This window comes from Elgaria multicarinata, chromosome 3 (assembly GCF_023053635.1).
Source record: "Elgaria multicarinata webbii isolate HBS135686 ecotype San Diego chromosome 3, rElgMul1.1.pri, whole genome shotgun sequence".
Taxonomy (NCBI): domain Eukaryota; kingdom Metazoa; phylum Chordata; class Lepidosauria; order Squamata; family Anguidae; genus Elgaria; species Elgaria multicarinata.
This window is the reverse complement of record NC_086173.1, coordinates 164,150,268-164,174,436: the sequence shown is the minus strand read 5'-3', so window position 1 is coordinate 164,174,436 and position 24,169 is coordinate 164,150,268. Positions and strand designations below refer to the sequence as shown.

The following is a 24,169-nucleotide window of genomic DNA, read 5'->3' as shown; positions in this document are numbered from 1 at the left end:
GTTTTTAGCTGAGTTTTAAAAGCTGTGATTGAGTTGGTAGTTCTCAAGTGTTCTGGAAGAGCGTTCCAGGCGTAAGGGGCAGCAGAAGAAAAAGGACGAAGCCGAGTAAGGGAAGTGGAGGTCCTGGGACAGGCGAGAAGCATGGCATCAGAGGAGCGGAGAGCCCGAGCGGGGCGATAGTGTGAGATGAGAGAGGAGAGATAGGCAGGAGCTCTGGAGGCATAGGTGTGCGCAAGGAGTGTGCCTGGTGTGCCCAGGCACATCCTAATATCTTTGGGGGGTAGCCTCTGCTCCCCCCCTCCCAAGATCGGCAACGGCACAGCAGCAGCACCACCAGCTCTCATCTCTGCCCACTGGCTGACTTTCTTTAGCAGGCTGGGTAGCAGGGGACATGTGCACTGCAGTGCGCTGTCTGTCTTTAAGACCTGGAGTCAGCCAGCACACCAGCAAGGATAGGAGAGTTGGAGCTGTGGCTGCTTTATTTTGGGGAAAGCACTGCACGCTGTCGCCCTTGCCAAACATGGGAGCAGTGGGGGGGGGGAGCGGAGCCCTCAAATATATTAGGGAGGGTTGTTTCCTCCGGAAACAGCCCCCCAGCTCCTCTCTGCTCCTTCCCGTGACCCTCTCTTTGACCACACACGTGTCCTAGAAAAATGCAGCCAGCCACACCTTGTCTTGCTGACCCTGCCTCTGTATGAAAACAGTGAGACTTCTCTTATGCCGCCAATTTTGCTGCAAGGCAGGAGGTGATAAATAACGGAACTTTCTCGCTTCACTCATCACAAGGACACCAAGTTTATCTGGTTGAGCTTTTATATTTTATATTGTATTTTATATTATGGTTTTATACTGTTGTTTTATATTTTGAATGGTTTTAATTTTTGTGAACCGCCCAGAATGCTCCGGCTATTGGGCGGTATAGAAATGTAATAAATAAATAAAGTTAGGGAAAGGCTGCTTTACACGGGAATGTGCAGGCAGGCACTCACCCATCTACCTATATCAACTGCTAACACTCGTCTCCATAACAAGCATGCATATATTTTGCTACCTACCTGAAGTGGGGCCCAGATGGCACCTCCCCCCAAATGATAGGCTAGCAGTTTATGAAGTTGTGCTGCCCCATTCAGGCACCAATACTAAGTGCTTGTGTGCGTCTGGTCCCTTGAGTAACAAAGCGTCAGTGGGCTCTCTCTGCCTCTCATCCTCCTCTAACACAGTCATTTTATTTACTATATATTTTTTTATCCAGAGGGCCAGTCCTGTTGGGTCTCTTGCAGCAAAAACAACAGAGTCCCGTGGCACCTTAAAGATAAACCAGTTCATAATGGTCTAAGGTTTCGTAGACTAGAGTTTGGGTTAGCTCATTATCTGGTTAAATTTAAAGATCGTGAAAATTGACTGTATCTCTGTATACACCTGGTTATCACTACAGCAAAAAAAAAAGGCATTTGGGGGTCTCATTTTTTAAAATTTGTATTAAAAAAATAGATTATGTACTTAAATACAGATTATGTGATGGCTATAAACAAACACGGATTATGTGATGGCTATAAGCAAAAGTACAGATTATGTGATGGCTATAACCATATCTTGAAATAAGAGAAGCCACGTTTGAGCAATCTGATTAATTGGGTATTTCTAAATAGCTGAGCAACAGCTTTTAGAAACCGTCTGTTTCACAAGATCCCCCAACCTCCACTTTATGCAAACCGAGAGAGTCTGCAGTGAAGCCAACTTCCTTTTTTCCTAGTCGCCTTGGTAACAGGTCTGCGGCAGGAAAGTTGTGGTCAGCTAGAATTTCCGTTTTAGTAAACAAGCTCTGCTAATAAAACAGCAGACAAACCCAGCAAGGCGCAGAGAAGGGTATTTCTTGGCAGGGCTGCGTCTTGGCATACCATCTGTCAGGTATGCTGTAGGATGGATTCCTGCATCGAGCAGGGGGTGGGACTCGATGGCCTTATAGGCTCCTTCCAACTCCGCTATTCTATGGTTCATTCTCTCCATTGCAATGTGAACTCCGCGTAAAAGCTTTGGTGAATGGAGGCAGCCCAGCTCCTGCCCTTCAGTCCTTCAAGGGTTAATCTCAACCGAGTCTTGGTTCCTAGAGAGGCAGGAAGTTCCACAATGGGGGGAACACTAGGAGCTGCACCAGGTTTTGTGTTCCGGGAGGGGAATCAGACTGGTGAGATTTCCCTGTTAGGAGGGGGAGGCTGATCCAGTGGGGAAAAGAGGGAAAGGGGGATGAAAAGCAGAGTGGAGGAGGAAGACAGAGGCACCAATGCTTTGCTTTTTTGTGGGGTGGGGAGGAAGAGAAAAGCCCCCTTTCAGAAGAGAGAGGGAGGGAGGCATGGGGTGGAGGGGCGGGTTTGGTCCATGCAGCCCAGTCGCCGAGTGGGGCCCAAAGGTTCACATGGTTGCTGTTTGCAGGATCCACTCAGAGATCCACCCAGTTCCGCAGAGGGGGGGGATTGCAGAGGAGCAAATGCGTCTTGCCTGGAGCTGTGGGGTGGAGAAAGAGCAGTGGGAGGGAGGGAGGGAGGGAGGCAGAGATGGGGCCACCCTTGAAAGAGGAAGTCCGGGTTTTTTCTTTTGTGAGGACTAACGGAGATCGCGTTTGACGGATATTGTTAATTGTGTTTGGGTTTTTCCGACTGATGGATCTTGCAGCCCTGAGGTGGAGAACTTCTGGCAGGGCCTGATCCTCCGGAGGTAAGAGAGCGCTTAGGGTTGCAGCACCTGCCCTCTGGACAGCTCCCCAGGGACCCGAGGCAGGGATATACTAAAACAAATGACAGTATTTGCCCATAGGGAAACCATACTTGCCCATAGGGATCCATTGGAAAGCTCTATGGGCAAATGCTTTCCAATGGATCCCTATGGGCAAGTGCGGTTTCTCTATGGGCAAGTGCTGTGCTATGGATCCGTATGGGCAAGTGCGGTTTCCCTATGGGCAAGCGCTTTCCAATGGAGCCCTATGGGCAAGTATGGTTTCTCTATGGGCAAGTGCTGTGCTATGGATCCGTATGGGCAAATGCTTTCCAATGGATCCCTATGGGCAAGTGCGGTTTCCCTATGGGCAAGTGCTGTGCTATGGATCCGTATGGGCAAGCGCTTTCCAATGGAGCCCTATGGGCAAGTATGGTTTCCCTATGGGCAAGTGCTGTGCTATGGATCCGTATGGGCAAGCGCTGTCCAATGGAGCCCTATGGGCAAGTATGGTTTCTCTATGGGCAAGTGCTGTGCTATGGATCCGTATGGGCAAATGCTTTCCAATGGATCCCTATGGGCAAGTGCGGTTTCCCTATGGGCAAGTGCTGTGCTATGGATCCGTATGGGCAAGCGCTTTCCAATGGAGACCTATGGGCAAGTATGGTTTCCCTATGGGCAAGTGCTGTGCTATGGATCCGTATGGGCAAGCGCTGTCCAATGGAGCCCTATGGGCAAGTATGGTTTCTCTATGGGCAAGTGCTGTGCTATGGATCCGTATGGGCAAGCGCTTTCCAATGGAGCCCTATGGGCAAGTATCGTTTCCCTATGGGAGTACTGTCATTTGTTTTAGTATGTCCCCCCAAGGCAGGCGTCTTCAGCCCTCACCTTGAGACATCCGCAGGCTTTCGCTGAAGGGTGACCCAGCCAGCACGGTGTTGGCTGACCAGTGACTAATTTACCATGTTCAGAGTATTACACGTTGTGTTTTTATCATTTCTGGATGCTGGTTTTCTAGCCCACTGGAAAGTGGAATATAAATCTATGAAATGAATAAGTGAAATGACATAAGTATTTCTATTTTTTGTGTGATGAGAAATTCAATATTTTTCCTTCTTTCTTCCCCCCCTTTCAGCTCCCAGTGTCCTTTGAGGAGGCATCTGTGTCTTTCCCCAAGGAGGAGTTGGCTCTGCAGGACTTAAGGTACAGAACTCTCTAGTTATCCTCTCATTCCTCACAACACCTCCCTCCTCAGAGCTCTTTAGCAGATTTTGACAAGCCTTGCCAATGTTAAGGTTGCACTACTGCACTGTGACCTGTGTGGGGCTCCTTTCAGGAGGGTTTGTATACAGCAACGGGTGCAAATTGCTGCTACTACATTGGTCTCTGGAATCCACTCTCTGGAGCATATTACTCCACGGCTGTTTGATGTTTACTACAAGCACAGGAAACGGCTGAAAAATCCTGAGTCAGCCCATTGGTCTATCTAACCCTGTATTGTCAAAAGTCCTTGGCAGCAGCTCTCCAAAAACTCAGGCACTTTTCATTCCTAGGACTAGGCGGAGTTGTCAGAAATTGAACCCGAGACTCCTTTCATGCAGAACACTCAAGTACAAAGTGAAGTATCAGTTATCACCTGAGTTGTTTGGGACCAGGCTATTTGAAGGACTCCCTTTTCTCCCATGATTCTGGCCACCCATTGATATTGTTAGGAAATGTTCTGTTCCTCATCTTACCACCATCTGAGGCTAGGATAGGCCGAGTAGGGGGTGGGTGAGTAGGTGAGACAGGGCCTTCTTCTCTGTGGCCCTGTGCAGCTCCCAATCCTGGAAAGCCTGCCTCGTCTTTCCTTTCCAGTTCTTAGGTTAATAGTGAAGACTGCTGTGTTTTAATGGGTTATTAACATGTTGGGTTGTTTTTTCTGCACCTACTACGTGTCTCTTCTTTTCCTTGTTTTTGGTGCTCCTCATTTAGCTGATCTTTTTTAAAGTGAGCTCTTGGTATTCATAATATTGTGAGTTGCCGTGACAAATTGCATTGATCAGCGGTGAATGAACATGCAAAGTGTTAATTTGATGCCTGTCTTTTATGGAGTCTCAACTGGAAAGAAAATTGAGTAGACAGTTTTTTCTCTGGTGCTGTCTGCTGTGATGGGTACATGACTGCAAACATAGAAGAGTGCAAAAAAAAAAAACCTCCCAAAATCCATAGAATCATAGAATAGTAAAGTTGGAAGGGGCCTAAAAGGCCATCGAGTCCAACCCCGTGCTCAATGCAGGAATCCACCCTACAGCATACTTGACAGATGGTTGTCCAGCTGCCTCTTGAATGCCTCTAGCCCACAACCTCCCTAGGTAACTGGTTCCATTGTCATACTGCTCTAACCATCAGGAAGTTTTTCCTGATGTCCAGCCGGAATCTGACTTCCTGTAACTTGAGCCTGTTATTCTGTGTCCTGCACTCTGGGAGGATCGAGAAGAGATCCTGGCCCTCCTCTGTGTAACAACCTTTTAAGTATTTGAAGAGTGCTATCATGTCTCCCCTCAGTCTTCTCTTCTCCAGGCTAAACATGCCCAGTTCTTTCAGTCTGTCTTCATAGGGCTTTGTTTCCAATTCGGGAGTCCTGGCTCAGGAAGGAATTTCTAAAGGCAGTGTACAAAATCCAGTTTCATTACCTGTATAGTTCACATTCCTGCACTGAAGATGTTTCTTTTTTCTTTTCTTTTTTTACTGTTTCACCCCTTATGCCCACTGTTTCGGAATCTCCTTTAGATGTGGAGCAGTATGTGAATGCTGTAAACGAATAAAATAAATGCATGAATAGTCCTGCTGAACCATTAATAAAATTGATAAAAGGAGACCAAATATATACAAAGGGGTTGTTACTGAGTTGGCCCGACCAGACTCTACGATAATAAGTTAATTTTTCGGAACGGGCTATTCAATTCCTGTTTATTTGGTCTCCCCCTGACTGTAGGTACTTGGGAGAAATCTGTTCTGGCCTTATATTGGTATTTGTATTCTTTCTCTCTCTAATGCAAAATGGTACTTTTTTAAGTTTAATTTTTTTTAATACTGGAAACAAAAAAGTCCTAAACTGCTTAGGTCCTGCTTACTGTGGCAACTGCTTGCTCCTATATGTCTGCCTGGTTATTAAGATCAGTATTACAGATCTTGCTCTCGGTGCTTTCTCAGGAGATTCAACAACTAAGCAGGAGAGACAGGCCTTCTTTGTGACGGTGCAACAACTCTTGAATGCCCTTTGAGTTAAAATTCATCTAGCTCTCTCTTTGGGTCTTTTGCCAGAAATTCAATATACTGTAGTTTCATAAAGCAGCAGTTTCTGCAGCTGAAACTCTCCCCACAGCCTGAGTTTGATCCCAGAGGAAGCTGGTTTCAGGCAGCTGGCTCGGGTCGACTCAGTCTTCCATCCTCCCGAGGTCGGTAAAATGAGTACCCAGCTAGCTGGGGGAAAGGTAATAACGGCCAGGGAAGGCAATGGCAAACCACCCCACTATAAGGCCTGCCAAGAAAACATCAGTGAAAGCTGCCGTCCCTCCAAGAGTCAGTAATGACTCAGTGCTTGCACGAGAGGTTCCTTTCCTTTCCCTTTAATGTGTAGCACCTAGTTTTATTGTTCATAGTGTAATTTTTTAAAAAAATACTTGCCCCTGTTAGATTTCTGTTTCATTTTGTTTTTAAGAGTTGGCTGTATGTATCTTGTTGTTGATTTTAGGAATTCTTTGTTGTGCTTGCATTTTTATAATAAAACAATAAAAAATTCACCTTTTTAGCATACTCTCACTGTGTATATTCCTTAGACCAGCCAGTCAAGTGACTGGAAGTTGTATCTGAGATCTGGTAGGATGAGCAGCCTGCAATCTGATGGGTCCATGATAGCCCCATGCAAGAGGGTGCAAAAAGCAGTCCAAATGGCTCCAGGCTGAGTACTCTGTCATGACAGTCTATGTGAAGTCTTGGCCTTGTAAAGCAGACGCCTGCCCCTCTTCCTCATTGTAGATGGGGGGGGGATTTTTGGAGAGGAATTGGGCTAGCCTGCTTTCCTTAATGGGGAAGGCCAATGCATAACTTTGAAAATAAACTCTGCTGTGGTTTGAGCCTTCCCAGTTTCCCTTAAATTCTCGTTGGAGTCCTTGCTTCCGATTATGCTTTCAGAGACGACATTTGATTAGGTTTAGGCAACTGAATTGTTCCCTTCTAAGTGGCTGATTCCTTGATTTGGAAGTGCCTCTCTTTTTGCACTCACATTCCCTTTCTGTATTTCTTTCAGCCAGGGCTGCAAGGGGGAAAATGGGATGAACTAGCGGAGGGAAAGCCAAGAAATAAAGAGAGGAATATATGTCTAGATTCCGACCTGCATGCAATGATGGTACAACAACAAAAACCCAAAGAAGCAAGAGAGAAGAAATCCCCTGTGTTTGGGAAAACGATCTCTCATGAATCAACTCTGGGTGACCATGGCACAACCCATGCAGCAAAGAAACAATATAAATGCCGTGAGTGTGGAAAGAGATTCAAGGACAATGGGGCCCTTTGTGCCCATCAAAGAACACACACAGGGGAGAAGCCATTTGACTGTCTGGATTGTGGACAAGCATTTCGTCAGAAGTGGGCACTTACTATGCATCAAAGGACACACACAGGAGAGAAGCCATTTGACTGTCCAGATTGTGGAAAAGCATTTCGTCAGAAGTGGGCGCTTACTATTCATCAAAGAATCCACACTGGAGAGAAACCATTTGAATGCTTGGAGTGTGGAAAGAGATTCAAGGACAATGGCGCCCTTTGTGCCCATCAAACAACACACACAGGGGAGAAGCCGTTTGACTGTCTGGATTGTGGGAAAGCATTTAGTCAGAAGGGGTCACTTGCTATCCATCAAAGAATCCACTCTGGGGAGAAACCCTTTGAATGCTTCGAGTGTGGAAAGAGATTCCGCCAGAAGAGTGGACTTCAATTGCATGAAAGAGTACACACCGGGGAGAAGCCATTCAAATGCATAGAATGTGGAAAGGCATTCTACACCAGTACTCAATGTCGATACCATCAAAGAATTCATACAGGGGAGGAGCCATTTATCTGTCTGGCTTGTGGAAAAGCATTTAGTCATAAGTATGGGCTTACTCTCCATCAAAGAACACACTCTGGGGAGAAGCCGTTTAAATGCCAGGAGTGCGGAAAGAGCTTCACCTTGAACAGCAGCCTTACTTCACATCAAAGACTGCACACAGGGGAGAAACCATTTGAATGTTCGAAGTGTGGAAAGAGTTTCAGATGGAAGAAGACCCTTGCAGCACATCAGCAAATTCACACAGACCCAGGAGAGAAACCATTTGAATGTTCGCAGTGTGGAAAGAGTTTCAGATGGAAGAAGACCCTTGCAGCACATCAGCAAATTCACACAGACTCAGAAGAGAAACCATTTGAATGTTCGCAGTTTGGAAAGAGATTCGTTTCCACGCACAGAGAACACAAACCGTTTAAATGTACGGAGTGCGGAAAGTGTTTCAGTGATAAGAAGCCCTTTGCTGTACATCAAAGAATACACAGAGGAGAAAAACCATTCATCTGTCTAGAGTGTGGGAAAGCATTTAGTCGGAAGATGTCACTTACTTTCCATCAAAGAATCCACTCAGGGGAGAAGCCATTTAAATGCTTGCAGTGTGGAAAGAGCTTCAGGCAGAAGGGGACCCTTACAAGACATCAGCGAACACACACAGGCATAGTAGAGAAACCGTTTGAATGTTCGCAGTGTGAAAAGAGATTCTTTTACAGGCATAGCCTTACATGTCATCAGCTAATTCACAGAGAAGACAACCCGTTTAAATGTCTGGAGTGTGGAAAGAGTTTCAGCAATAAGCCTGACCTTCGCGTCCATCAAAGAATTCACACAGGAGAGAAGCCATTTATCTGTCTGGAGTGTGGAGAAGCATTTCGTTGGAAGGGGTCACTTACTGTCCATGAAAGAACACATTCAGGGGAGAAACCATTTAAATGCTTGGAGTGCGGAAAGAGTTTTAGTGAAAAGTATTGCTTTGCTACACATCAAAGAATTCACATAGGGGAGAAACGGTTTGAATGTTTGCAGTGTGAAAAAAGCTACAAGTGGAAGAGAAGCCTTGAAACACATCAGCGAACTCACACAGGCACAGGCGAAAAATCATTTGAATGTTTGCAATGTGGAAAGAGCTTTAAGTGGAAGAAGACTCTTAAAAGACATAAACGAATTCACACAGACAAAAGAGAGAAACCATTTGAATGTTCACAGTGTGGAAAGGGATTTTTTTCCAGACACAACCTTACCCGTCATCAACTTATTCATGGGGAACACAACCCATTTAAATGTCTGGAGTGTGGAAAGAGTTTCAGGGATAAGGATGGCCTTGGCAGACATAGAAGAATTCATACAGGAGAGAATCCATTTATCTGTCTGGAGTGCGGAAGGAGCTTTACTGATAGGAGAAGCCTTAGGTATCATCAGAGAACTCATGCAGGGGAGATGCCTTTTAATTGCTTGGGGCTTGCAAAGAGATTCCACCAGGGGAGTCCTCTGCAATACGATCAAAGTGCTCGCATTGAGACTTCTTTGAAGGAGGAGGAAGAGTTTGATACTCCTGATCATCCTTCTGTTACTGTAATCCTGGGGCAAGATGAGGGGTCCTGTGACAGTGGCACCTCGTCTGAGGTTCCCAACAAACCATTCAACCTTGTCGTGAAGCCAGCTGTGATTCTAAATTCTCCTCCCACCTCTCATGGCTCAACAGAGCAGAGTTTGCAGTGCATCCGCTGGGATACTCAGAGCCATGGTGGGAGAGAATACCTGACTCCCAGAGTACCCTTTCTCCCAGGAAATACACTTCAGTAAGGGCCTACTCAGGAAGACGGCTCTACTTATGAGACAGACTCTGATGCAACTGCTTAACCCAGGTCAGCCAGAATAAATCCCTTGGTGAAGAGCTCCATTTACGGTCTCAAGATGGGAGAAACTTATTTCAGTGTCTGGAGCATGAAAGGAGCTTGAGGAAGAGTGCACATACTACTTTACATCAAAGAAGCCTCACAGGAAAAAGTATTTAAGCACATGGGTGATTACATGAATCATTCCCTGTGTCCATATACTGTTGTCTTTTAAGGACATAATTGTGTCAAACGATGTGTAAATCTTATAATGGGTTAGATCCAAATGTGGTCTTAGGCGACCGGCCCATTCCAAATAGTAGTGCTTTCTCTAGTTTCAGCTCTTGCATCCAGAAGTGCTACGTTGCAGTCATGTGTGGACTGGTGCCAGTGGGGCTGGCCGTACGTGCAAGGCCCCAATCGGATCGAACCCATGATCTCCCAACTCTGTCTTATGACTGAAAGTTGTATAATGTAGTGGAGTGGGTGACTTGGGCCATAGCTAGACCTAAGGTTTAACCCAGGATCATCCCGGGTTTGTCCCTGCCTGAGTGCTGGAAGCCCTGTGTGGCACTTAGATGAACAGGTTTGACCCCAGGACAATCCTGGGATAAACCTTAGATCGCTGTGTTCCTTTTACAGGACCCTGAAATGTTGGTGTTGCGTGATCCCCTAGCACAGCGTGGGGAGTGACACTGCGAGCTGTAGAAGAAATGGGGTGTTTGCGAAAAGTCTCATCCCCTCACCGCTCTCTGCTTTCCACTTACAAAATCTTCTAATGTACTAATGGGGAATATAGAGAAAATGGAGATGTAGGGAGGGAGGTGCTAGCCAAGCCAAAGACATTTTTCTGCCCAAGGACAAATGTTGACCGAACTGGGAACTGAATCTTAGTTTAACACTTACAGTCAGTGTTCTGTTTTGTAAAGGTTTGAAGGTGGTGGTGTCCACCCAAGCCACAAATATCCTGCAACATCGAATTGACGAAAGTGGGTTTGGCCTTCCAGATCTTGTTTATATCCTCTGGCCTATTTGTTGACCTGTGCTAAATTTTGATCTTTTCCACTTCGATCTGATATTCCACCTTGGTCATAGAATCATAGAATAGCAGAGTTGGAAGGGGCCTACAAGGCCATCAAGTCCAACCCCCTGCTCAATGCAGGAATCCACCCTAAAGCATCCCTGACAGATGCTTGTCCAGCTGCCTCTTGAATGACTCTAGTGTGGGAGAGCCCACCACCTCCCTAGGTAACTGATTCCATTGTTGTACCGCTCCAACAGTCAGGAAGTTTTTCCTGATGTCCAGCTGGAATCTGGCTTCCTTTAACTTGAGCCCGTTATTCTGTGTCCTGTATTCTGGGAGGATCGGGAAGAGATCCTGGCCCTCCTCTGTGTGACAACCTTTTAAGTATTTGAAGAGTGCTCTCCCGTCTCCCCTCAATCTTCTCTTCTCCAGGCTAAACATGCCCAGTTCTTTCAGTCTCTCTTCATAGGGCTTTGTTTCCAGACCCTTGATCGTCCTGGTTGCCCTCCTGTTTTGGAATCTTTTAATCGGGATCTTTTCTCTAAATGGAAGCGTTAGGTTCTTGGCACAGCCGGAGAGGGTTCCACCCACAGTTACAGCTGTTTGAGATGTGGGGAGCAAAATGTCACATCAGTTATGTTTTGCTCCATTTTGTCATGCTGAGGACACAGGGCTCCATCTCCCTGTAACATCTGAATATGGTGTGGGCAGTGCAAGACTTGGATCAGTGCCTAGACTCAGCAATGGGCTGGACGAGGGCCAACAAACTGTAATGTGTGTGGGGTGGGGACCATTGCTTTTCTTCTTTGCGCATTTGACCCAGGGACATTTCTCTAAACAGGGCTTGTCTGTGTCAGCTAATTGGTGGAAGTATAGCATAGCTAATGCTTCTTCAATACATAAAAAGCTGAATGTATGTGTGCGCGTTTGTATGTACAGAAATTCTAATGCACTTCCAGTTGAGCGAGAAAGTTAAAATTTTGGACGCTGATAGGTCTTGGTGTATAACCAAGCAGAAAAATGTTTTAAAAACACATTTTTGTGTGTGTTTGTGTTAAAAAAATATATAAACAAATCTGAGCCAATACAACTCCCAGCATGCCTTGGCTGGGAGGGCCAATTTACCAGGTTCTGGTAGCCTTGTCGCGGCTGATCTTGGGGGATCGGGACCCCGGTCGCATGAGATTTTGCACAGGTCCTCGCAGGGTACACAAGCGCCCTTCAGCTTCCTCCTTCCAAAGTGCTGCTTTCCTCTGCTCTTCGCTGATGCGGGTCTTCGTTTTCATGGGATGTGGGCAGCTATGAGGTGCTTGCACACCCTATAAGGAGCCACGCAGGGTCTCACGTCACCCCGATTGTGTGGGTACGTGGTCGACCCCCGAGATCAGCTCCCAGAACCCGCTGGCCATCGCCAGGTATATCTCCTAATGTGTGTGTGTGTGTGTGTGTGTGTGTGTGTGTGTGTGTGTGTGTGATATTTGTGCATTGAAACTGATATATCAAAATCTACGTACCTTCATTTTTTCCTTTTGTGGACATTTCACATTAACATATAATTAAAAGCAACAACGCTGGTAGTGGGATGGCATTCCTCACAGCACTTGAGGGCATCAAGTTGGATTAACCGGTGTAATCAGATCTGGCCTACTCAGATGAATTTTAAACCTAAGGATTTTAAGATGCTGTGATTGTTATTTTAATATTGTATTGGTTTTATATGCTCTTTTAACTAATTTTACGAATTAGCTTTTATTTAGTGTTGTTCACTGCCTCAATCCAGAGGGAGAGGCGGTTAATAAATATATTATTATTATTATTATTATTATTATTATTATTATTATTATTATTATGCACCTGCAGCTTTGCTTTCCAAGAAAGGAGAATGGGGGAGGGCTCAAGAGGAGCAGTGGGTGTGTATTGCCTGGGGGTGAGATTGGTGTGTGGATTATGCAGATTCTGCCTGTTTTGGGTGGATGAAGGCAAGAGGGTGAAAGGAAAGGAAGAACCAGCAGGCGCTCTGCTGCCAGAGGGAACTCCCACACCAGTGGGCCTTTCCTCTGCACAAAGCGAGGCTACGGATTGGGACCCCAAAGTAAGGCTGGGCAAAATGTTGATCTGCATCCAACAGTAGATCTCTGGATTATTTGCAGGATTTCAGCAAGCGGGAGAGAGGAGACAGCTAATTCCTTCCCAGTAATCACCTACACACGTGCACACACAGTGGCTAGAAAGGTGCACATGATCAGCAATTTTAAAGTGAGATTTGCTGCCCTCTTCATAGGCTAGTTTACATTAGAATCATAGAATAGCAGAGTTGGAAGGGGCCTACAAGGCCATCGAGTCCAACCCCCTGCTCAATACAGGAATCCACCCTAAAGCATCCCTGACAGATGGTTGTCCAGCTGCCTCTTCAAGGCCTCTAGTGTGGGAGAGCGCAGAACCTCCCTAGGTAAATGATTCCATTGTCGTACTGCTCTAACAGTCAGGAAGTTTTTCCTGATGTCCAGCCGGAATCTGGCTTCCTGTAGCTTGAGCCCACTATACTGTGTCCTGCAGTCTGGGATGATCAAGAAGAGATCCTTGCCCTCCTCTGTGGAACAACCTTTCAAGTATTTGAAGAGTGCTATCATGTCTCCCCTCCATCTTCTCTTCTCCAGGCTAAACATGCCCAGTTCTTTCAGTCTCTCTTCATAGGGCTTTGTTTCCAGCCGATAGACAGACAATCTAGCTACTGTCTGTCAGCTAAATTCCTAAATCAAAACACACCCATCACCTCTTTTTTAATACGCACACAGAAAAGTGGATCTATCGAACCAAAGCCCCCATCCAGACCAGGCGAGGGCTTTCATGTCCTTGAGTTGCAGGAATGAGTTAAGCCTGGACTCAGCAGCGATTTACAGGCTGCCTTGCAATGGGCTTCTGCATACAGTGAGATCAAAGAGGTGGGGTTAAGTCAACGGGAGTCCCTAAAACTGCAGGAGGAAAAAGAAGCATTTGGGGGCGTCCTTGTAAGAGTGGGGAGGGGGAAAAGGGAATTTGCCCTCACAAGGGCCGCTGCAACCAGGCATGGTCCTGATGCACGGTCACAATAGCAAAAGGGGGTGGGAAACAGGCCCCAAACTGTTCTTAACCTCCTTCGCTCCTCTTGGCAAAGGACTTCGCCAGTAGTGGTCAAACCAGGTTCTCCGATGACCCCACCTTGATCACGACAGGATACAGGCAAGGAAGAGCGGAATAAATACAGCCCCCCCCCCCCCCAAGAATCCCTGGCTGTTTGGGCTGCAACATAACAGGAACCAAAATGAGATCAAATCTTAGCACACACATGGCAGGTGGCTGTGCTGACGGAATAATGGAAATTGCAGTCGAACACATCTGGAGGACAGCAGGTCGGGGAAGGCCTGAACTAAGCGAAGTGTTTTCTGGCCAACTCTGCGGAAGGAGAAGCCGCACCGCCGGCCCTGCCCGCCTCCCCTGCTGCAGCCGGAGCCCGGACTCCCTCCCGGCTTCCTCCCAGGGTCTTCCGGGGAGGAAAAAGCAGCAGCTCGGAAGGAGCCAAGAGAAGCCGCCTAAAAGCTCCGGTGAACGGAGGCAGCAGGAAGGGGGCAGCCCAGCTCCTGCCCTTCAATATTTACTTATTTATTGCATTTATATTAGGGTGACCCTATGAAAAAGAGGACAGGGATCCTGTATCATTAACTGTTGTATTGAAAAGGGAATTTCAGCAGGTGTCATTTGTATATATGGAGAACCTGGTGAAATTCCCTCATCACCACAGTTAAAGCTGCAGGAGCTATACTAGAGTGACCAGATTTAAAAGAGGGCAGGGCTCCTGCAGCTTTAACTGTGGTGATGAGGGAATTTCACCAGGTTCTCCATATATACAAATGACACCTGCTGAAATTCCCTTTTCAATACAACAGTTAATGACACAGGAGCCCCGTCCTCCTTTTCATAGGGTCACCCTAATTTATATCCTGCCTTTTTTCCTGCAAGGAACCCAAAGCGGCGCACATAATCGTCCTCTCCACTTTATCGTTACAACAACAACAACAACCCTGTGAGGTGGGTTGGGCTGAGAGAGTCTGTGACTGGCCCAAAGTCACCCACTGTTTTTTTCCGTGGCCGAGTGGGGACTAGAACCGGAAGCTCCCGACTCCCAGTCCAACACTTTAGCCACTATGCCACACTCTGGCTCTCACTTCAAGGAGTAACAGAACGGAGCGCTGGTTCCTAGATAGGCAGGAAGTTGCACAATTGGGGGGGGAACAGTCGGAGCTGCACCAGGGTTGTTGTTTTTTTGTTCCGGGAGGGGAATCAGACCGGTGAGATTCTCCTGTGAGGAGGAGGAGGAGGAGGCTGGTCCTCGGGGAGGGCAAAGAGGTGAGGGGGCTGCATTGCAGGGCGGAGGAGGAGGAGGGCGGAGGCACCCATGCTTTGTTTTGGGGGTTGGGGGAAGAGAAAAGCCCCCTTTCAGAAAAGGGAAGAAGAGAAGCATGGGGGGTGGCGATGGGTTTAGTCCATGCAGTCCAGTCGCCAAGTGGACTGGAGGTTCATGGTTGCTGTTGCAGGATCCACTCAGAGATCCACCCAGTCCCGGGGGTGTTTTTGTTGGTGGTGAGGAGCAAAAGCGTCTTGCCTGGCGCTGTTGGGGTGGAGAAACAGCAGCAGCAGAAAGGGGAAGGATGGAGGCACCCTTGAAAGAGGAAGTCCGGGTTTTTCTTTTCTGAGGACTAACGGAGATCGCATTTGACAGATATAATCTTGTGGCTGGGTTTTCCCCACTGATGGATCTTGCAGCCCTGAGGTAGAGAACTTCTGGCAGGGCCTGATTCTCCAGAGGTAAGAGAGTGCTTAGGGTTGCAGCACCTGCCCTCTGGTCATGCTCCCCATGGACCCAAGGCAGGCGGCTTCAGCCTTCACCTTGACACGTCCACAGGCTTTCGCTGAAGGGTGACCCAACCAGCACAGTGTTGGCTGACCAGTGACTAATTTACCACGTTCGGAGTATTGTACGTTCTGCTTTTATCATTTCTGGACGTTGCTTTTCTAGCCCACTGGAATGTGATATATAAATTATGAAACAAATAAGTCAAATGACATAAGTATCAGTATTTTGTGTGTGATGAGAAATTCATTATTCTTCCTTCTTTTTTTAGCTCCCGTTGTCCTTTGAGGATGCAACTGAGGCTTTTTCCAAGGAGGAGTTAACTATGCTGGATTGAAGGTACAGAACTCTCTAGTTATCTACTCATTCCTCACAACACCTCTCTCCTCTGAGCTCTTTGGCAGGTTTTGACAAGCCTTGCCAATGTTAAGGTTGCACTACTGCACTGTGACCTGCGTGGGGCTCCTTTCAGGAGGGTTTGTATACGGCATCGGGTGCAAATTGCTGCTACTAAATTGGTGTCTGGAATCCACTCTGTGGATCACGTCACTCCAAGGCTGTTTGATGTTTACTATGAGCATAAGAAATGGCTGAAAAACCCCATGTCGGCCCATTGGCCCATCTAATTAAGTACTGTCTACTGTTGACAGCGTCTCTCCAAGATGGATGTCAGCTATAAGGCCAAAGGCCTTGTTGAATGTAGGTAGTTTTATTAGGAATAGTTTTAGAATGTCAATATATCTGCAAGCTTATCTTTGCCAGAGTTTCTCACTGGAGTAGCCCTCTCACTTGCTGTTGTGGCCTTGAAGCGCTAATGGTTCTCTGGGAACTTGGGAGCGTTTTGGAAAGGTGAGGGCCACTGTTTGAAAGTGTCACTCGAATGGTAGCGTCTCCTTAGTGGGTTGTGGAGTCCCGCCCTGTTGGCACAAGGGCATGGTTTACAGGTCAGAGGACCTGTCTGTCAATTGGCTTTGAATAGGCCAGTCCCCTGGTCTTTAAGAAGGGGGAGCAAGGCTGAAAAGCCTTGCTAGGTTTCATTTCTCGATGCAAGGCCAGAAATCCCTCCTGCCTGGATCCATCTCCGAGTGGGACTTTGAAAGCATTCTGCACATGGACGCGCTGCTATTTGGACTCTGGATTTCTAAGGACGGTGCCATGAGAAGTACTGTGGTGTGTGTGACCTGACTCAGGTGACAGAGGGCTCCCCCGGAGCTAACGTTACATGCAGGGGAGTTCCTGTGCCTGAGATATTTTCCTTCCCTATGATCATGCCTACCAGGTCAGCATACAGCAGGCCAGGATTGACTGGTGCGTGATCTTTCTCTCTGCCAGACTCAGGTGGCGGGGAGTTGCTAGTGTTAAGCAGAAAGCATGAGGCTCTTGTGCCTGGATGTTTTACCCTACCCGTGATCTAGGTTAAAGCTTTCACCATGTTCTCTGAGTTTCCCACGTGTGGCCACTTTTGGACTAGCTCCCTTGGGACGGTTTGTTAAGCCTTTCAAAAATTCCCTTTACTATTGCCTGAAACATGGAGCCTAAAGTGTTCTGACTGTCTTTCAGCTTTAAACGTGTTTTTGGAGTGTGTAACCATGAGATTTCCTCTATAAAAAGAAGTCTCACTGATGTGAGTGTCTCGTGTCGGTTTGCCAGCATGTGTGAGTACCAGAGGGAACAGGCATGAACATGACAGTATCAAGTGTGTTTCTTTCCTAGCATTAGCTGGAAACATCAAGAACTGAACCCAGGATTTCTTTCATGCGAAGCGCCCAAGCACAAATTGAAATGACAGTTATCACCTTTAAAGTCCTGAGCTGTTTGTTGTTGTTTATTCGTTCAGTCGTTTCCGACTCTTCGTGACTTCATGGACCAGCCCACGCCAGAGCTTTCTGTCGGCTGTCGCCACCCCCAGCTTCCCCAAGGTCAAGTCTGTCACCTCCAGAATATCATCCCTCCATCTTGCCCTTGGTCGGCCCCTCTTCCTTTTGCCTTCCACTTTCCCTAGCATCAGCCTCTTCTCCAGGGTATCCTGTCTTCTCATTATGTGGCCAAAGTACTTCAGTTTTGCCTTTAATACCATTCCCTCAAGTGAGCAGTCTGGCTTTATTTCCTGGAGTATGGACTGGTTTGATCTTCTTGCAGTCCGCGGCACTCTCAGAATTTTCCTCCAACACCACAGTTCAAAAGCATCTATCTTCCTTCGCTCAGCCTTCCTTATGGTCCAGCTCTCGCAGCCATAGGTACATATCTCTGGTTGTACTGATCCATTTAGTTTTCATGGCAAGAGTACTGAGGTGGGTTGCCATTACCTTCCCCAGGGATCGTATTTAGTCTGACCTCTCTACCAGGACCTTCCCATCTTGGGTGTCCCTTCACAGTTTAGCTCATGGCATCCTTGAGGTGCTCAAGCTCCAGCACCACGACAAGGTAACTTTTCTCCCATTAATTAATTAATTTAATTAATTTATTGCATTTTTATACCACCCAATAGCCGAAGCTCTCTGGGCAGTTTACAAAGATTAAACCTACAACAATATTTCCTATATACAATCCACAATATCACAATAATATTCAAAAGTATACTAAATACAAGTTTACAGCAAAACAGAGCAGATAAGGGCGGGGGAATAACTTGGTTGGAATATTTCTCCCCCTGAAGCAGCATCTTCCAAACTTCAGCTCCAGCCTTGCTTTTAAAATCTCCAGGGGGGGGGGAGGGGAGCAGGTGGAATAGCTCACCCTTGGTGGAACAGTGTTCCTCCCCCTGAAGCAGCACCTCCCGTGATTCTGGACACCCAGTGATATTGTTAGGAAACATTCTGCTCTTCATCCCACCACCATCTGAGACTAGGATGGGCAGAATAGGGTGAGTAGGAGAGACAGGGCCTTCTTATCTGTGGCCCCATGCAACTCCTGATCCTGGGAAGCCTGCCTCATCTGTCCCTTCCAGTTCTTAGTTTGATAGTGAAGAGTACTGTGTTTTAATGAGTTATTGACATGTTGGCTACTACTTGCTTCTCGTTTTCCCTGTTTTGGGTGCTCGTTATTTAGCTGATTGTTGTTTTTAAGTGAGCTCTTGGGATTAATAATATTGCGAGTTGCTAGGACAAATTGCTATGACCGAACAGCGGCAAATAAATATGTAAAGTATTAATTTGGTTCTTGTCTGTTCTGCTTAATTTGGTGCTTGTCTGTTGTCTCTGGTGCTATCTGCCGATAGCTAGGGTTGCCATACGTCCCGGAAAACTGGGAATGTCCCGATTTCCAGGAGATTCTGAAATGTCCCGACCGGCTGGGCAAGAATCCCGGATTCCTGGTCCAGCTGGCCGGAGAAATTCTGACTTCCAAAATGGTGCCTTGAGCCTGTTCAGCGAAGTGGCAGCAGCAGAGAAAAAGACACATCAATCCAGTGCTTTTTCCAGAGCATCATAGAATAGCAGAGTTGGAAGGGGCCTACCAGGCCATCGAGTCCAACCCCCTGCTCAATGCAGGAATCCACCCTAAAGCATCCCTGACAGATGGTTGTCCAGCTGCCTCTTGAAGGCCTCTAGTGTGGGAGAGCCCACAACCTCCCTAGGTAACTTGTTCCATTGTCGTACTGCTCTAACAGTCAGGAGGTTTTTCCTGATGTCCAGCCAGAAACGAAGAGGAGGAGCAACTCCAGGGGGTAGATATAGGCAGGAATTGGTGTACGAATGGAGCAGCAAGAATAATAAAATAGTAGAGTTGGAAGGGGCCTACAAGGCCATCGAGTCCAACCCCCTGCTCAATGCAGGAATCCGCCCTAAAGCATCCCTGACAGAGGGTTGTCCAGCTGCCTCTTGAAGGCCTCTGGTGTGGGAGAGCCCACAACCTCCCTAGGTAACTCTTCCGCTCCTCCAAAGGCTCATCCGAGTCACTCACTGTGATTCACCTTATTGCGCCTGCGGCTGCGTAGAAGAAGAGGAACAGCAGCGAGCAAAGGCGCACGTGCTCTCCTCAGGCTACCTGAGTCCCATGCAATGCAAAGGGGTTTGGTGAGCCTGGCTGGTTTCGGTTAGACATTTAGGGTAAGTGTGGGGCGGAGCTGCTGGGTTATTTGTGAGAGAAGAAAGAGAGTTTTGGGGGGCGGACAGGAGGGTGGGAGCGAGTGGGGGACGAGGGGGTGAAGGAGAGGAAAGGAGAGAGGGGAGAAAAGAAAGAAAATCCACTCCTTGGATTTGGGTTGCACGCCTCAAATCTGTTACTTGGAAGTAAGTTGCAGTGAATTTAAGATGTCTGGTTTTACAGTTGTTGATGTTTTAATTGAAAAATTGGGCTTTGCAAAAATTGGGCTTTCCCTAGACCTTTATATATTGCTCAGTTTTTTTAAAAAAAAATCCTACCCCCCCCCCCCAAAAAAAATTCTCCCGGTTTTGTGGATTCAGAATATGGCAACCCTAATGATAGCACACATAAAAGAGTGGAAAAAGCAATCCAATTGTAGAGTCCTGGCTCAGGGCTGAGTACGGTGGTCATTTATTTATTTATTTATTACATTTATATACTGCCTCTTAGCCGAAGCTCTCTGAGTGGTTTACAAAAGTTAAAAACAGTGAACGTTAAAAACAAATATACGGAAATTTAAAACCATGACAGTCTATGTGAAGTCTTGTCTTGCCCGGATCATGGCCTTGGAAAGCTGAAGGCTGCCCCTGTTCCTCATTCCAGATTGGTTTTTGTTTTTTATTTAAATTGGGTTTTTTTTTTAAGAGGCATTGGGCTAGCACCCTTGAATTTCAGCATCTAGATGCTGCTAAATGTTGAATTGAATCGAACTGAATGTGACCTTGGAAAGTCATTTGATTGATCCTGCAGTGGAAATTGTGCCTCCTCCATTTGTGCTTCTTGAAGCCAGCTAAATCGAAGTCAGAGTCGCCATCTTGAAATTCTCCCTGAACTTTTTTGTTTCTTGTGAGAGAAACATGACTTGGTGAATCATCAAAGAATCATCAGACGCCTCACACAGCAGAGAAACCATTTAAATATAGTAGCATTTATTGATTTCTTTAAAAAGGGCAAAGCAAGGCAAAACAAATTTCTAAAGGCAGTGTACAAAATTCAATTACATTGCACTGTAAAGTCCGCATTTCTGCAGTGGAAGGGTTTTTAAAAGGTTTTTTTTTACTATTTCACCTCTTAGGTCCACTGCTTTGGAATCTGCTGTAAATGTGGAACAGTACGTGAGTGTTGTAAATGAGTAAAATAAATGCATAAATAAAAAATGCACCTTCCTACCATATTCTCACTGTACGTTCCTTGGACCAGCCGGTCAAGTGATAGGAAGGGGTCTGGAAACAAAGCCTTATGAAGAGAGACTGAAAGAACTGGGCATGTTTAGCCTGGAGAAGAGAAGATTGAGGGGAGACATGATAGCACTCTTCAAATACTTAAAAGGTTGTCACACAGAGGAGGGCCAGGATCTCTTCTCGATCCTCCCAGAGAGCAGGACACGGAATAACGGGCTCAAGTTAAAGGAAGCCAGATTCTGGCTGGACATCAGGAAAAACTTCCTGACTGTTAGAGCAGTACGACAATGGAATCAGTTACCTAGGGAGGTTGTGGGCTCTTCCACACTAGAGGCCTTCAAGAGGCAGCTGGACAACCTTCTGTCAGGGATGCTTTAGGGTGGATTCCTGCATTGAGCAGGTGGTTGGACTTGATGGCCTTGTAGGCCCCTCTGCTATTCTATGATATGATTCTATGATGGTCTGTCGTAGATCTGGTTGTATGAGCAACCTGCAGTCTGATGGGTCCACGATAGCCCCATGCAAGAGAGTGCTAAAAGCAATCCACATGGAGAGTCCTGGCTCCAGGCTGAGTACTCAGAGTCAAGAGAGTCTTTGTGAAGTCTTGGCTTGTCTTGCAAAGCTGACGGCTGCCCCTCTTCCTCGTTGTAGAAGGGGGGATTTGGGGGGAGGGATTGGGCTAGCTGTCTCTCCTCAATGGGGGAGGCCAATGCATAACTCTGAAAATGAACTCCGCTGGGGTTTGAGCCTTCCCAGTTTCCCTTAAATTCTCTTTGGCGTCTTGTTTCTGATTATGCTTTGGGAGATGAAGTTGGATGACGGTTTGGCAACTGAATTTTTCTCTCCTAAGTGGTGGGATCAACGAGTTGATTCCCTGATTTGGGCAAGCCACTCTTTTTGCACTCACATTCCCTTTCTTTATTTCTTTCAGTTGGGAAAAAAACAAATGAAAGAGCACATCAAGTGTCCAGAGAAAGCGATAAGTTGTCAGATGTGAAAGAGAATATTCGGAATCCAGACGGGATGAACAAGCTGGAGGGAAAGCCAAGAAATAAAGAGAGGAGTATATGTCTGGATACTGACCTCCATGCAACGAAGGTTCAACAAAAATCACCCAAAGAAACGAGAGAGAAGAAACCCCCTGTGTCTGGAAAAACAGTCTCTCATAAATCAACCCTGGGTGACCGTGGTACAGCAGCAAAGAAACAATATAAATGCCGTGAGACTGGAAAGCGATTCAAAGGCAAAGCTGACCTTCGCACCCATCAAAGAAAGCACACAGGGGAGAAGCCATTGAAATGCCTGGAGTGTGGAACGGGATTCCTCTGCAGTAGTGCCCTTCAAGAGCATCAAAGAAGGCACATCGGAGAGTCGCCATATAAAAGCCTGGGGTCCGGAAAGATCTTCACCTCGAAGAACAGCTTTACTTTACATGAAAGGATGCACACAGAGGAGAAGCCATTTGAATGTTCGCAGTGCGGAAAGAGATTCTTTTTCAGGCATAGCGTTAAACGTCACCAGTTAATTCACAGAGTACACAAGGCATTTAAATGTCTGGAGTGCGGAAAGAGTTTCAGCAATAAGCGTTACCTTGCTGAACATCAAAGAATCCACACAGGGGAAAAACCGTTCGTTTGTCTAGAGTGTGGAAAAAGCTTCAGGTGGAAGGTGAGCCATGCAAGACATCAGCAAATTCATGCAGGCGCAGCAGAGAAACCATTTGAATGTTCGCAGTGTGAAAAGAGATTCTTTTCTAGGCCCAACCTTACACGTCATCAGCTTATTCACAGAGAAGACAACCCGTTTAAATGTCTGGAGTGCGGAAAGGGTTTCAGCAATAGGCATGACCTTGCTAAACATCAAAGAATTCACACAGGAGAGAAGCCATTTATCTGTCCAGAGTGCGGAAAAGCATTTAGTCAGAAGGGGGCACTTACTGTCCATCAAAGAATACACTCTGGGGAGAAACCATTCGAATGCTCGCAGTGTGGAAAGAGATTCCGCCGGAAGTATGCCCTTGAAGTGCATGAAAGACGACACACTGGGGATAAGCCATTTAAATGCATAGAATGTGGAAAGGCATTCTATTCCAGTAGTGACCTTAAAGAGCATCAAAGAACTCACACTGGGGAGAAGCCATTTAAATGCTTGGAATGCAGAAAGTTCTTCAGGGATAAACATGACCTTGCTAGGCATCGAAGAATTCACACAGGACAGAAACCATTTATCTGTCTGAAGTGTGGGAAAGCATTTAGTCGGAAGGGGGCACTTACTGTCCATCAAAGAACACACTCGGGGATGAAGCCATTTAAATTCCTGGACTTTAGAAAGGGATTCCACTGCAATAGTGTCCTTCAACAACATCAAAGAAGGCACACTGGAGAGTTGTCATATAAATGCCAAGAGTGTGGAAAGAGCTTCAGAACGAAGAACAGCCTTACTTTCCATGAAGGGATGCACACATGGGAGAACCCATTTGAATGTTCACAGTGTGGAAAGAACTTCAAATGGAAGGTAAGCCTTGCAATACATCAGCGAATTCACGCAGATACAAAAGAGAAACCATTTAAATGTTCAAAGTGTAGAAAGAGATTCTTTTTCAGGCACAGTGTTAAACGTCATCAGTTAATTCACAGAGTACACAATGCATTTGAATGTCTGGAGTGCGGAAAAAGTTTCAGCGATAAGCATTACCTTGCTAAACATCAAAGAATTCACACTGGAGAAAAACCATCCATCTGTCTGCAGTGTGGGAAAGCATTTAGTTTGAAGAGGGTGCTTACTTTCCATCAAAGAATCCACTCAAAGGAAAAACCATTTAAATGTTTGCAGTGTGGAAAATGCTACAGGTGGAAGGTGACCCTTGCAATACATCAGCGAATTCACACTGGCACAGTAGAAAAACCATTTGAAAGCTCGCAGTGTGAAAAGGGATTCTTTTCTAGGCATGACGTAACACATCATCAGCTTATTCACAGAGAATACAAGCCACCTACATGTCAGGAGTGCGGAAAGGACTTCAGAGATAAGCATGATCTTACTGCACATCAAAGAATTCACACTGGAGAGAAGCCATTTATCTGTCTGGAGTGTGGAAGAGCATTTAGTCGGAAGGGGACACTAACAGTCCATCAAAGAATACACGGGAAGAAACCATTCGAATGCTTGGAGTGTGGAAGGAGGTATTCCCAGAAGGGTGCCCTTCAATGTCATCTAATAACTCACTCAGAAGAACAACCATTTAAATGTCTGGAGTGCGGAAAGAGTTTTAGCAATAAGCATCGCTTTGCAAGACATCAAAGAACTCACACTGGGGAGAAACCATTTGAATGTTTGCAGTGTGGAAAAAACTTCAAGTGGAAGGGA

The 24,169-nt window shown here is 46.4% G+C and overlaps 3 protein-coding genes across 6 annotated transcripts in view; all 3 read left to right on the top strand.

Moving 5' to 3' along the window:
- LOC134396276 (zinc finger protein 850-like) overlaps positions 1 to 24,169 on the top strand; it is an 89,940-nt gene that overhangs the window by 10,554 nt on the left and 55,217 nt on the right. The window lies entirely within an intron of this gene.
- Positions 1 to 24,169, top strand: part of LOC134396346 (zinc finger protein 260-like) — an 80,210-nt gene that overhangs the window by 16,010 nt on the left and 40,031 nt on the right. The gene's annotated exons all lie outside the window — the stretch shown is intronic.
- Positions 1 to 24,169, top strand: part of LOC134396286 (oocyte zinc finger protein XlCOF6-like) — a 69,412-nt gene that overhangs the window by 33,745 nt on the left and 11,498 nt on the right. Inside the window, exons 1-4 of one of the 3 annotated variants that reach the window (XM_063122719.1) lie at positions 2,619 to 2,712; positions 3,845 to 3,912; positions 15,811 to 15,878; positions 21,735 to 21,886. In XM_063122719.1, the coding sequence (XP_062978789.1) occupies positions 21,827 to 21,886 (60 nt within the window). In that variant the 5' untranslated portion in view covers positions 2,619 to 2,712; positions 3,845 to 3,912; positions 15,811 to 15,878; positions 21,735 to 21,826. Of the gene's footprint in view, positions 1 to 2,618; positions 2,713 to 3,844; positions 3,913 to 7,000; positions 10,792 to 15,810; positions 15,879 to 21,734; positions 21,992 to 24,169 lie in introns of those variants that run through there. The other 2 variants (XM_063122720.1, XR_010025259.1) reach the window with 2 other exon arrangements.